General features: G+C 38.4%; 1 protein-coding gene across 1 annotated transcript in view; it reads right to left on the bottom strand.

Annotated features, from left to right (window-relative positions):
- Positions 1-3,266: 3,266 nt before the first annotated feature.
- The window catches only part of UBE3C (ubiquitin protein ligase E3C), a 56,446-nt gene continuing 44,480 nt past the window's right edge, over positions 3,267-15,232 (bottom strand). The window contains exons 20-23 of the mRNA XM_088150103.1: positions 13,403-13,591; positions 13,213-13,279; positions 10,943-11,073; positions 3,267-4,175 (exon numbers count right to left, since the gene is read on the bottom strand). Of these exons, the coding sequence (XP_088006229.1) occupies positions 4,005-4,175; positions 10,943-11,073; positions 13,213-13,279; positions 13,403-13,591 (558 nt within the window). The 3' untranslated portion in view covers positions 3,267-4,004. The remainder of the gene's footprint in view (positions 4,176-10,942; positions 11,074-13,212; positions 13,280-13,402; positions 13,592-15,232) is intronic.

Here is a 15,232-nt window from a genome sequence, read left to right as displayed (position 1 = left end):
GTCCATTTTGGTTAAAACTTACAATGTATTATTTTGGCAGACTCACTGGTATTTGCTGTCCTTTAGAGTTACATACTGAATGGTATATAGAAGCTGACAAAGGAAATAGAATTGGATGCTATTAAAACTGCAGAAAGGGTGATATCACAAGGATGGAAGAGTATTTATTCTCCATCCTTTATACAATGGTCTGAAGAATTTTACCTCTTCTGGATTTGAACAGACATTCTGTTGCTGAGAGTTTTAATAGAACTAATTAGCAATGTGGTCAGCTTTTACTACTGTTAAATCTTGTTATCCTTCCTCATCTAAGTTGGTTGAGTCACATTTTTAATTTGAATATAAACAACCTAATTTTAGATACAACATATGTGTAAAATAAAGTATGAATGATGTACATTCATGGACTTTTTTTGCAAATAATATTTTAAAGTTTTTTTTAAATACAACATAGTGAAGTATGTAATCACATCTAATGATTTTTGGGCTTTTTTGTCTTGTATACATATAGGAAACCATGGAGGATAGACACTGAAGGTTGTTGATGATTACTTGTTCTTCAGCCTAGCTTCTTCATTCTTCACAATGGTTGTGAGAATGAGGATCTCCTCCCCTATATGCACTGCCTCAAGTTTCACAATGAGAGGAGGGATATGAATAGGCATTGCAGCCTCCTGTATATGAACACACCTAATCTGGAGACCCCATCACACACAAACCAATATGAATTCAGACCATACAGATTATATAGAATCAGGCAAATGTGGGACAGGGGTTATTTATGGACCCTGCATGTGTGTGGATTAAAAGGAATTATCATTTAGTATTACAGTGATATCTTGTTTTAATTGACTAATTCACGGGCAGGAGTGCCCTTTATTAAAAACAGTGTTAAACTAGGGAGTACTCACTTGCAGTGATTTTCATAATGACCTCATGACTGAGCAGGACATGCAGTGGAAGTCTGGAGGCTTTCAGGGCTGAATGAGGAACAACAGGCTCAGGTTTAACCCAAGCAAGATGGAGTGGCTGTTAATTGAGAAGCCATCTGATTCCTGGACTATCCAAACTTTGACTCTGGAGGAGTTTGTGCTTCCCCTGAAATATTCGGCACACAATCTGGGTTATTTCCTGGATTCATGGCTCCTCCTGGAAGAAAAGGTGAAGGCCGTGGCCAGGAAGGCCTTTGTCCAATGCTGAGTTACAAGCTCTCCTGAAACAGAAGCGCTGACTACAGTTGCTCATGCTCCTCCATTGGACTCCTATAATTTCCTCTATATTGGTCTGCCCTCAAAGACTACTTCAGAAACTTCAGCTGGTGCAGAATGTGTCTGCCCACTTGATGATGTGTTATAGCTATAATGCTATACCATTGGAGTTGAACTAGCTACTGGTTTGATTCCAAGTATCATTCAAGGTTCTGGTTATTATCTATAAATCCCTATACAGCTTTGGTGCTGATCATCTCCAAGTTTGCACTGATGAAAAATCCCATCTATTGGCAACTATGGCAGGAGGAACCTTGGAACTGGCCAACCTCTGTAGGGTATCCCCTCCTATGGAACATCTGGACCCAACAGATGAGAGCTGCCACTTCTTGCAAAATCTTTCAGAAGCTTATGGCAATCTATTTTGAAGAGCCTTTGGGGATGCAAGATGGAATTACTCTACTCTGTTGCCTTGGGTAAGAAATGGCACCATGGGTGTTGTACTGTCCTTTCTATTACTTGGCTGTTATCTTGACTTTTGTATGTCAGCCAGAATGAAAGGACAAAAGTCATTGAGATAAATAAATGGACAAACAATGCAAATTACATCACTTGGATCAGGTTATGCTATTTGCATAACAGCTTACACAAATGACCCTAATTACATTTTAAGGGAAATCAGCTGCATTGAAGTCCAATAAACTGAAACTTGGCTGTCTTCAGGGAAACAAACGTCTAATATAAGCCAGATTCCAGAGGATTCTACAACTCTGTTAACATCTCCAAAAATGTTTTTACTTTTTCTTGAAGTAGCTCTTCATATCCTAGAGCAGACTACTAATGAAATTAAAAAGAATTCATGAGTTTTGCAGTATGAGAAGTTGGAAAAGTGATAAATATTATTTGGTACAACCAATGTAGCTCACTTACCTATTTCCTGCCCTCCCACCTTAATTTCAGCCTCTTCTACAGTACTAATTCAGTTGGATTTCTATAATAAGAAATTGCACTGCACAATAGACAGAAGTAAAATTACCACCTGTTATTGTGGTAATGTGGCATAACTCCACTGGAATCTTGAAAATATGACACAATATAAAAGTTTAATTTATATTTTCAATTTACAAACACAATAGTTTTAATCCAACAGAGGAACAGTTTTGAAAAAGCTTTGAAATATTTAATGCTGTGGATTATAAAATAAATAATACTTTTTAAAAGAAAATGTTCAGGGCTTTCTTTTCATAGATTGCAATGTTCTTAAAAAAGGGTTATCTGTAATAAATGTATAGCTTACGTATTTAAAAGAAAAAAAGAAAAGACAACTGTGAAGAAAATAGTAGAACTGTTACAGTTACCATAAATGAAACAGCTTAGAGCAAAACAAAAAAGAAAACAATTGTTTTATTTCTGTACAAGGAGACTACAAATAGCATTTTTAACACTTCATTTCTTATCCAAGTCATGAAATTATACATTTTTATACTAACACTAGCAAACATTTTAAAACCACTCAGACCTCTTCTGCACATTTAAAATATATTGCTGTTTACTGCTGATTAATTATTAAAGTTAGGAGCTTCTCCAGCAGTAAAATTCTTTTCAAATTTGGAGACCACCAGCTGAGTGTTCCCCCAGCTCAAAAGTTCCCAGGTCTCTTTCACTGCCCCAAAAGGACATACTTGATTCTGCCAGTTAATGCTTTAGGGACCCAATTGTATCATTTTAAAAAAGTGAGAATTGCACATGACGACAAATGTTGATCCAGTGCTACTATCAGTTCTGAATTATTTCTTTTCACCTTGTATTTCTCTTGGCAATCAAATGCAGTCAAGTATCCCCACCCCCCAATTCTTTGTCCTGTTGACAGAACAAATGGAAAGTTTTTCACCAACCACATTCCAGGTAGAGTAAGTGAAAGAGAAAATGCAAACACCTGCAGGCTTTCAGCTACAAAGAAGGAAGCCTGATACTTTTGTTCAAATTTATTTTAATAGTTGTTACAAGAATTCCTTTTCCACTGTCACGACTATTTTATTTATTCTATATGCCAAAGTAGTATGATTTTTTTTTAAAGGGTACAGGCACAGAGAAACAATGGAACAGTTCAGAGAAAAAAACATGAATAATTACATTATTTGGAAGAGTGTGCAACTGATCGTGACATTGGTTAAGGGAAAGACTGAAGAACAGGCATGCCTATTCAGGTAGCTAAATATCTTTTTTTTTTAAAGGCCAAAATAAATTTCTCAGTGCCTCATTTTGCCTAATAAAATGCATTTTTTCCAGTTGCAAATAAATTGCAGATGCAGAAAAAAAATGGTAAACAGTTTCTGCCTCTTCAAAAGAGGTGGGGCTATTTAAGTTGCAGGGCAATTTTCAAATGGTTCGCTTCCCTCTCCAAGGACATCACCTTTTTCTTCCCCATTGACTACTCTGCAGGGCGCTTTATTGCCAGTTTGTGGAATTATTTGTATTCAAACAGCACAAAGCCTTCATCTTTGGTTATTTTCTCGAAGATGTCATTGTCCCAAAGGCGCTCTTTCTTGGAAAGCTTACCAACCACTCCTTCTGTTGAATCCAAACCAGGAAACCTCAATGGGGTTAAAACGCCCAAAAAAACCCGCCAGCCAGCTAATGCCTAGCATTAAAACGGAAACCTACTTGAGGATAATCGATGGGAAAATGAGTTGCAAAAATTTACATGGAACTCCCTTAATCTGCTAGATATGTGTGCGGCTTAAGGAATAGGCACTGATTAGTTCCTCCACAAGACCATTCAATCACAGCTTCGGTTCAACTCAGCTCAAATCCAGCAGCACATTCAATGGCATAAAGCAGCTTACTCCGCATAAGATGTTCATCACAGAACTCTGGGAGCTTCAGCAAATTCATACAGGTACTGGCGGTGGGCAGTCGCTCCAAGTCAGAGCCCCCATTGTGTATGCAAAAAGCAGGGTACAATTCCTGCAGCAAAAACAATTAGAACAAGTTTTAAAAATGACTTTCAATGCTGTTTCTGTGTGCTATTGTCCTTTTGACCCTAAAGAAACATCTGAAGCTGGGAGCAAAATTGTCAAAAGATGTCATCTTGGCTCCTGGAGAGCCAGCTAACCTTCAATAAGGAAAAGCTTGAAAAACGGGGAATGATGAAAATGGTTTATTTTATTCTACCAGGCAGTTATTCAACAATGTAGTGGAAGGATGACTCACTAACATGCATCACAAAAAACTTTAAATAAAGAAACAAAATATTGTCTGCTTGCATCCTGGCTAATATCCAACAATTCAAAGAGCACAGAGGGATTTCACACAGCAAATTTCAGAGCAGCAGTAAAAACAGTTTTGGACAGTACAGAGAACAGTTTATGAAATGTTAAGGGAAAGCTTCTCTTGACTCAGTATATTTGCCTCAACTATTTCTCAACACAACACTTTCATTATCAAAGGCACAATCAAGACCATAATACTTGTACTATACAAATCATATGTCCACACACAGAGGATCCCTACACATACATTCCCCTATCCAAGATGTGCCCACCTGGGTTTCAGATGCTGCATGAGTCTTGACCCCAAGGTAGGGGAGGATGGGTACCAATTCTTTTCCAAGAGACCTGGCAGGTTACTAGGGCAGGGATCCCCTGGGGGCCAGAGGGGAGGTCTTATTTCTGAAGCTGGTCTTGAGAGGGAAGCTAGAGATAATGTTGTTGTGTGGTCCTTGCCCGAGCTGCCGGATCTTATCATCAGGCTTTTACTACTAGGTGATTTTAACCTGCCTTCTTCCCTGTGGGTGAGGTTAGAGGGGGTTGGAGATTTCACCATATACATGACAGTCATAGGCTTTTTTCCATCACAGATCCAGTTCACTTAAGAGGCCACAGTTGGGATCTATTTTTATCCTGGAGCAGTGAGACATGATCTGATGGAGGGGAACATTACTCTCAGTCCCTCATCATGGTCAGATCACTCCCTGGTGACCACCCCAAGATGGACCATTAAGAGGGTCCACTCAGGTGCCTGATAGGTCCAACTGTTTTCAGAGGGTGCTTGAGGAATTCCCCAGCAATTTACCAAGCAGTTCCACTGGGTGCCTCATTAACCTCTGCAATATGGAGGCTGTGAAGGTGCTTGATTGGATTGATTATACATCACCTGCATAGTGACACATCTACTCTAACAGAGCGTGGTACTTCATTGTTGCTGGAGCTGTAGTAGCTACTAGTTGATTTCCAGGTGCAATGCAAGATGCTGGTTATCACATACAAAACCCTGTATGTCTTTGGGGCAAGATACATCTGAGACTAGTTGCTCCACCCACCTGGTATGATCCAGTAGAGAGGGTATATTACAAATTCTTCCAGGAGATCTGATGGGAAGGGGCCTGTAAGCTAACCTTCTCTGCTGTGCCCTCCCTTTTTGGAAGACAATAACCCTGCAAATAAGGGTAGCCCTGTCCTTGATGGCATTTTGGAATGCAATTAAGTGCTGGTTCTTCTGCAGGGCGTTTGGGGATGAAATGAGGAGATTGTGAAGGCTGATCCCGGGGTATGAAATGGGGGTGTTGAGTTTGACTGTTGGAAGGGTTGGATGTTCTAAACCAATTCATTATATATGAGGGTGTAAGCCACATAGTCTAGGGATTGAAGTGCCTATAATGAAGTGCCTGAATAATAAATCAATAAAAAATAATAATACAGGTAGTCCTTATTTAGTGACCACAATGGGACCAGCCATTCAGTCATTAAGCAAAGCGGTTGCTAAGTGAAAAATCATGTGATCACGACTGTGCTTACAGTTTTACACAGGACAGTGTGTATTAACTGGCTGTAATGGCAAACGTGTGACTGAGAGAGAGATGCTGCAAAGGTCGTAAATGTGGGGAATTGGTCACGAAGTTAATTTTTCATCACCATCATAACTGCAAACAGTCGCTGTCCAAGGCAGTTGCTAAGTGAGGACTACCTGTATAGCTATAGTTAAAGCCATGGAATCAGATGCTATTGTCAGCCCAACAAGGTAAACCAGACTAAGAAACCAGTGTCATATAGGTCAGGACTACTTTTATTGTAACAACTATAATAAAATAATCTTGCAAGTCTGAGTATGCTTCTCCCTCCCTCCCTTTATCTTTGTGTGAACTAGGGAGGGACTTATGTGAGACATTTTCTCATGTTATTTTCTCAGCCTGGGCTCAAGCCCATCTTATATGACCACTGCCCTGATAGCAGCTCATTTTCCTGTCCTTCAAGACCATTCCCTCAGCCCTCTACAGCTATTAATCTATATATGGAAACATAACACTTAGAAAGAGGCTGCCATTCAGAACAAAACCTTATGGATACTTATGGACACTCCTTCTTCCAGAAGGATCAAGGAACTAGGAATCCTCACTTCTGGAGCCAATAGCCACGTTGGAAATTTTGGGAACACATCTGGTGCCTTCTTCTGGTGCACAAAATATATGAGCACAACTTTTCCACAGTACCATTTGCTGACCTTCCAGCTCCCACTCTTGAGGATGCTTCCTCCACCCCTGGATATCTTTGTCCTCTTGGGCAGTGCCCTTCCACACTAAGCACTGGGCTGTAGCCACCCATAGATTTTGTTTTCTAAGAAAAATAATGGGGTCTTTGGGGCCTAGAGACATTCTTATCAATAAAAATATTAAAGACAGATCCTGGGCTTTGCCATATGCTTTTAAGATCAGTCTGAAGATTACCTACATGCCTGCTAAACTTAAATCTCTTTGTAATAGCTAAATGGATTCTCACTTCCCTTCCTCTTCTTGCCAATTACCTCTTTCTCTCATCTCATTCCCACAAAATGTGTTGCCCTGCTTCTCTTTCCTTCCATTCCCAATACTGTTACCCCTTCCCCTGTTTTCTTCCTTTCTTTTGGCTGTTTCTGCTGGAAGAAGGGAAGGGAAGGGAAGGGGTATGTGTGTGTGTGTGTGTGTGTGTGTGTGTGTGTGTACACTTGTGTGTTTCTGTGTTTGAGAGAAAGAATAGGAGATCAATTAATTTCATAATTGAGACACCTTTCATTTATATGCAATTATTTTGATAAGCATTTGATAATTCAATTTTTCTTTATATGGCCCTTCCATTTTGGATTGTGGCTTTTGGCAGGTATAAATACACACATGAATATATCCACACACGTTTACAAGTGTCTCTCTTTCACATAAACACACACATCTGTGATGGCAGTGGGGAGATTCACAGAGACTTTGGTTTCACTGAAAGGGGGTCAAAATGGAGAAGCTGAGCATTGCCCAAGATTTGGACTCAAAATTTTCTTTTCTGTTGTTCTTGAGGCGGAAGCATTTTAAATTCAGACTCATCCTTTAGAATAGAGTCATATTTATGGCTTTATATTTTACACAAAACCTCATTTTTATATAGTATCTAGAATCCTGGACAATATTACATGATGTTGTTAAATTACACCACATGGAAATTTGTTAAAGACCTATGTTGGTCAAAGGTTTCTTTTTCAATTATTGCTTTGTACAAACATTTAAGAAGTATATTTTATTTAAAACAGGAAAAAACTGTATTCCTGATCTGAAAAAAAAAGATTTTAAAAGGTAGCATGTAAAATATAAATAGAATAAATACAAAGTAGAAGACTGACTCCCTAAGTAGTTAAATAAGTTTTCCTATTCTGTGAAAATTACTTCTCTCAACAAAAATGAGAAGACAGTTATGTGTCATATCCAAAATTCCACTTTCCTTGGCAAGAGAGTATTAATTTCATCAAATGCTTTGGTGAGTGAAAACAGATAATCTGGTTTTAGAAACTGAATAAAAAAAACCTTAACACCCTGAGCCAAGAGGATAATGAGATTTTAAGTCATTGTTTAAATGGAGGCCTTAAAATGTATGTCATAGCTAAAATGCTGTGTTTTTAGTGTTCCTTTCAAAGCACTAATTGAATTTTCTTACTTTAAGCTTTAAAAATGTTAAAAATGAAGTTCTCTATTGAAATGCCAAGCCAAGGGCACCATTTGTCATATAATTAAATACTCTGCAACGGGAATCTGCAATAGCAGAGAAAGAAACAGCAGCAGCAATTTATTGTGTGCCCTGATTGGAACTTAACAGTTTCCAACTGCACTTTAATGATTTCTTTTTGTCTGTAACAATCTCATTTATTAAACTTATTAAACTTTAATTAGCTTTAGCATATGTTCTTGAGAGCTCAAACAGTTGGGAATGAAGACTTCACTTTTTTTTTTTTAAATGGTGCAAGTCATGACTGGGCTATTTATAAATAAAGGACTGCAAGACACACTATATTCTTCTAAATGAGTCTGGACTAACTTTAGCAAAAGGTGAAAGTTCAATAATGTAGCTTCGGCAAGATTTCAGGGCCAGCCTATTCAAAATTACGTTCTTAACAGTAAAACTGAAATATCTTCTATTTTAATACAACTATACACAATTAATTTTGAAGGCATGTTGCTCTAATGTTGCCCTCAATATATCTATGTATGTTTTTGGTTAATCGAATCCATTTATTTCATGGCAAATACTAATTACATCTACTTACAGTACATGGTACTCTTCATCTTCAAAGTACTGCAGGGACATTTATTATAAACACTAATTATATTACTCTTCTGAAAGGTTCTATGCCACTTTGGCACAACAGGATAATAGTATGTCTTCCTCAGCTTAGTGGGTAAGTAATAAGTTTTTGGTATTTTAAAGCAGATTATTAGCCTCTGGTTGATGAATAACAGGGATCAATAGGAATAACTAGGAATCTCTGCTCATTCTTTGATGAAGTGGTTCTTTTCTGCTCTGTTTTCCAATTCAAAATCATATGTACCTTATGGTAAGCTTTCAACCATGAAGGTTCGATCTACATGAGGGGATGGACAGAAAGTAAATCAGAACTGACCAGGAGATCACCAGGTTTTTCCCAGTGGCTTAGCATTCAGAACAAAAAGGCTTCACTCCCTCAAAATTAAACTACTTAAATGGGACAAAGATTGGATGGAAAAACAAGAGTACAGGTAGTCCTCATTTAGCAACCGCTTCGTTTAGTGACCATTTGCAGTTACGATGGTGATGAAAAAGTAACTTTACGACCAATCCTCACATTTACACAGGTCTGTAAAGCAAACGAAAGCTGAAGTAAGATCCTAAGCACAGTTGTGGTTTCACTTAGTGACTGCTTTGCTTAATGACTGAGTTGCTAATTCCAATTGTGGTCACTAAACAAGGACTACCTGTAGCTTTTCATGCTACTACTTGTAAGCTCAGCTCTGTTACCAAAACCAAATCTGTTTAGAAATACTCTTATTCAAAATATATATTCTTCCTTTCTTGAATCATACTTTTGCACTTGGCTCTAGATGGTGGATCTTGGGATTCACTAGAACTGCAACTGGAGAGCAACAAATATCTATATCTATATCTGCTATATATAAATCCAGTATATTATACATCATATTCCATAGGGAAACCTCAAAATAGAAATTTAGACATAGGTTCTATATAAAATTTATAAAACAGAAGAAGGAATCAGAAACAAAATGGCAGCAAATCATAATTTTGTTTTTCAGCAATTTCACTCAAGAGTAGACTTTCTGAGTTGCAGGTTGCCTACTCCTCCTATACAGAGTGCAAAAACAATTGTATATGCCACTTCTTATACTTTGCAAACTGTACATAAAGCAATGGTTATGTGCAAGAGGCGCATGCAGTGAAACAAGCGTGGATGGTTCCATGTTCCTCTGTATTATAGAGGCTCTAAACCAGTGTTTCTCAACCTTGGCAACTTTAAGATGGGTGGACTTCACCTCTCAGAATTCCCCAGCCAGGTTGAGAAACACTGCTCTAAAGCACTGAACTTTCATTTCAAGGCAGGACCAATGTCATGATTAGGACACTGACCACATTACTAGTCACACTATGTAATACCTGAAAGCCCTACATTCTGAAGGAGAACATAGCAATGAACAGTATTAAAATACTAGATCTTTTCTAGATAGGAAGTGATTCAACAGGAATTGATAGGAAATCAACAGGATCTACTTCTGTAATAAATTTTGCAGGGGGAAGAAAATCCATTCATTGTGGGGTAGAAATAATTTTTAAATCTGAAACAATAAATACATAAACTATATATTTGATGTGCATTTATATTATGTGCATAATAAATATTAATTGGAAAGTAATTCTTCCCACAGAAAACATAATGTCTGTTCTTTCTTTGGAAAGTGATTGCACTGATAATTTATCATGTGAAATAACAAAGATGAAATTGATTATCGGTCAAGCAGCATTGCACCAATATTTGGAATTTATTGAACATCTTTTTTTATTTTGCTTTTTTAACTTCACTTCTGCAATTCTTTAGTTTGATCCCTCCAAATACTGAGCAAATTGTTCTTTCCCCACAAAAACACTGAAGCTGCAATCCTATAGCTTTTTAACTGGGAAGAAGCTCAAATGAATTCAATAGGATCTATTTCTGAGACTAAATATACAGAACTGCAGTACAATTACACTGACAGCTATAGGTTCTTTTAATAATACTTAAAATGTTTTCCCTAGAGTAGACATAAATGAGCCCTAAGTAACTAATACTTACAATTTATATGTGTGCATCCCCATTACTTTAATGTTGTCTTAGTTTTTAATTATCAAACATTTGTTAATTCACTATATCAGGACTGCAACAAAGGATCTAAAACAGAAAATCATGAAGGCAAATACCTTAAACCCCAAGAGAGGAGGTCGTGAGCAGCTTGTCACAAACTTGAGTAATTTACGTTTTTCATCATCGGTGAAACTTTCAACTACTCTCCAAAAGATTTTGATTACTGGATGATCTGCAGAATAACCTCCTACCATTTGAAAAAAGAAAATAAAACTGTATTAAAACTGAGTTGGAGTGTTATTCTACATCATTAGAAGACAACTATTCTTAAGTCTTCCTACAGTGGGGCAAAAAAGTATTTAGTCAGCCACCAATTGTGCAAGTTCTCCCACTTAAAAAGATGAGAGAGGCCTGTAATTTTCATCATAGGTATACCTCAACTATGAGAGACAAAATGGGGAAAAAAATCCAGAAAATCACATTGTCTGATTTTTAAAGAATTTATTTGCAAATCATGGTGGAAAATAAGTATTTGGTCAATATCAAAAGTTCATCTCAATACTTTGTTATATATCCTTTGCTGGCAATGACAGAGGTCAAACGTTTTCTGTAAGTCTTCACAAGGTTTTCACACACTGTTACTGGTATTTTGGCCCATTCCTCCATGCAGATCTCCTCTAGAGCAGTGATGTTTTGGGGCTGTCACTGGGCAACACGGACTTTCAACTCCCTCCAAAGGTTTTCCATGGGGTTGAGATCTGGAGACTGGCTAGGCCACTCCAGGACCTCGAAATGCTTCTTACGAACCCACTCCTTCATTGCCCGGGGGGGGTGTTTGGGATCATTGTCATGCTGAAAGATCCAGCCATGTTTCATCTTCAATGCCCTTGCTGATGGAAGGAGGTGTTCACTCAAAATCTCACGATACATGGCCCCATTCATTCTTTCCTTTACACGGATCAGTCGTCCTGGTCCCTTTGCAGAAAAACAGCCCCAAAGCATGATGTTTCCACCCCCATGCTTCACAGTAGGTATGGTGTTCTTTGGATGCAACTCAGCATTCTCTCTCCTCCAAACACGAGTTGAGTTTAGACCAAAACATTCTACTTTGGTTTCATCTGACCATATGACATTCTCCCAATCCTCTTCTGGATCATCCAAATGCTCTCTAGCAAACTTCAGATGGGCCCGGACATGTACTGGCTTAAGCAGGGGGACACGACTGGCACTGCAGGATTTGAGTCCCTGGCAGCGTAGTGTGTTACTGATGGTAGCCTTTGTTACTTTGGTCCCAGCTCTCTGCAGGTCATTCACTAGGTCCCCCGTGTGGTTCTGGGATTTTTGCTCACCGTTCTTGTGATCATTTTGACCCCACGGGGTGAGATCTTGCATGGAGCCCCAGATCAAGGGAGATTATCAGTGGTCTTGTATGTCTTCCATTTTCTAATTATTGCTCCCACAGTTGATTTCTTCACACCAAGCTGCTTGCCTATTGCAGATTCAGTCTTCCCAGCCTGGTGCAGGTCTACAATTTTGTTTCTGGTGTCCTTTGACAGCTCTTTGGTCTTGACCATAGTGGAGTTTGGAGTGTGACTGTTTGAGGTTGTGGACAGGTATCTTTTATACTGATAACAAGGTCAAACAGGTGCCATTACTACAGGTAAAGAGTGGAGGACAGAGGAGCCTCTTAAAGAAGTAGTTACAGGTCTGTGAGAGCCAGACATCTTGCTTGTTTGTAGGTGACCAAATACTTATTTTCCACCATGATTTGCAAATAAATTCTTTAAAAATCAGACAATGTGATTTTCTGGATTTTTTTTCTCATTTTGTCTCTCATAGTTGAGGTATACCTATGATGAAAATTACAGGCCTCTCTCATCTTTTTAAGTGGGAGAACTTGCACAATTGGTGGCTGACTAAATACTTTTTTGTCCCACTGTATATCTGGAGCTGATAAACAATATCAACATGGAAGGATGGACTAATAAACAATAAGAGGGTTTTGTAAGACTGAACCATGCTTACAATTTATGCAATAGGATGCATAAAGAATGGTTAAAAGATCATATAATAATTTCTTTTATTTATTATCTAAGAGATAACACTGTCTTAAAAATAAAGTGAAACAGACTGTTAATTGTAGGATTACTCATTTATTTACTACATTACTGCACATCATGTCAATATATTTTTGCTACTCCTTGTCTTTGATGTATCATCTGCTAAAATCTCACTGTGTCAATAAGAATGTGTTTGTATGTGTGTACATACAGAGCATAACCATATAATTCTATTGCTATCAATGAGAATTAATCATGTTGACCTTCCCTGGCTTGGATTCTTTATTTTTGTCCTGCAACACCACTTTTATTTGCCATATACTTGCCTGAATAGTTTGTGAAAGTTTTAAGATCCTCTAGACTAATTGGAACCTGGGCACCAGAAATCAACACCTAGAAAGGTTGGAGAAAAAGAAGTATATATGGTTATAGTTCCAAGTAGAACATTCAAAACTTCTTAATTTTCTTTAAAATTGCTTAATGCATCATTTTCTCTATTTGGCTGGGCTATTATACCTGTATTTCTTGTTGATCAAACATTCTAAGCCACTCAAGATTAACAACATTGGCAAGACCTTGTCTGAAGGCAAGGCAATGCTGTCTGATTTGTTTATTTAACCTGTAGTCTGCCACAAGATGGATGTAGGCGATTCGGTTTGCACTAGTGACAGGAATATCCTTTCCTCCAAGCTTCAATTCAACCACCTATAAAAACACAGAAATCTTCTATGAAATCAATCTTTCTTTCTAGACAATTACTTTTTCCCCCTAACCCCAGTCTTACAATCACCTTCCATGACATTGTGCTGATGCAGCGGTCCACACACCCATCTTCATTCATTATGAATACATTATTTTTATATGGCACCATCAATACAGACCGGCATTTATAAGAATAAGTCTTTGCCTGGAAAAGTACATTTTGGCTAAGAGGGAGAGAACATGGCCTTGTTTGTCACAATATTTGCCACTAGATGGCGCAATGGAACAACAGGGGTTCTGAAGGAGTTTGATACAATTTTGATGACACCAACCTCTTACATACTGAAAATCACTCTGGATGGAAGATGGGGAACACAAACTGCCTGAAAAAATATCTGAGTGCCCCAGCTACCCCCACACACCAGTTTTATATTATTTTGGAAAAAATACCAAAACTTACTATGAATGGCATTCATCTTCTGCACTGTAGTACCCATCACTGCCAAAGCAGGCACAGGGCAAGCCTAAGGACAGCCTGGAGCACTTCAAGCATGTATCTGCAGCCACTGCAGAAGGGTCACCAGGCATTGTTTGGCCCCCGAGGACACTTAAGCATCTATCTAGGCACCATCCAGGTGCCCTTCCCATTTCTGGCAGCACTAGGTGTGTTGCCAATAGCAGTAAGGCACCAGTTTGCAAGGAGAGGAAGTTGACTGCACAGTGGCTGATAGGGCAAGCAGCAGGGTGGTCCAAAAGCATCAGATGTGGTGCATGCTATAGCTGACTATAGCTCTGGATGACCAACAGTAAAGGATGCTTGATTCTGGCACTTTTCCCATCTGACTCCCAAGCCTCCTCCTCATGTACCACCTGAGCAGACAAGTGGTGCACTTCCTGTATCACCACGGAAGGAGGAAGTGTTGGGACTACACTTCAAGCAGCAGATCCCAATACTTGTGTCGACTTCATGGAGACTGGGTCAAGTCAAGGCGAATGAGTATCCCTTACCTCTCCTCACCACACACACTGATGGGATTTGACTACAAATGAGGGATGCAACTAATATTCATGCTGTGCATGAAAAATGTCACTGATTCATCCCAAAAGAGCCAGAGGACATCTCCTAGTCCAAAACTCTGGAAAGTCCGTGTGTTGGAGGAAATAATTAGTTGGTCAATAATTAGTTAGATGGACCAATGTCTGCTGTGATATAAGCAGCTTCCTGTGTTCCCATGTCTACCTAATGAGCAACACTATTTATGGTGACAGATTTATGGGACATTTAGTAGATATTTGTTTATTAGGTCAATATTTATTGGACACTAAAGCTAAATTTTAAATGAAAAACCAATAATGAACATTTGGTATAGAATGAAATTAAGGTATTCAGTTACTTAATGACAAAAGCTTGATTCAAACATATAAACCTAAATTTCCTGTTGTGCCAGAAATGGAAAATTGCGTTTAGACTTTGCTATAGAATAACAGTGCATTTAATGCAGTCTTTTGTACCAGTACAGTAAAATAATACAATCTTCATGTACTAATGGAGAGACCAATCACCTGCAAAGAAGGACAAGTCCAAAGTTCAGCTGAACATTTTTAATTTAACTACAAGCTATTTCTTTCAAGAATTTCACTATG

This window comes from Python bivittatus, unplaced genomic scaffold (genome assembly GCF_059951505.1).
Source record: "Python bivittatus isolate LINGU-HERP-01145 unplaced genomic scaffold, Pbiv_v1 ctg000610_np1212, whole genome shotgun sequence".
In the NCBI taxonomy this organism is placed as follows: domain Eukaryota; kingdom Metazoa; phylum Chordata; class Lepidosauria; order Squamata; family Pythonidae; genus Python; species Python bivittatus.
This window is presented reverse-complemented; position numbering and strand designations above follow the sequence as displayed.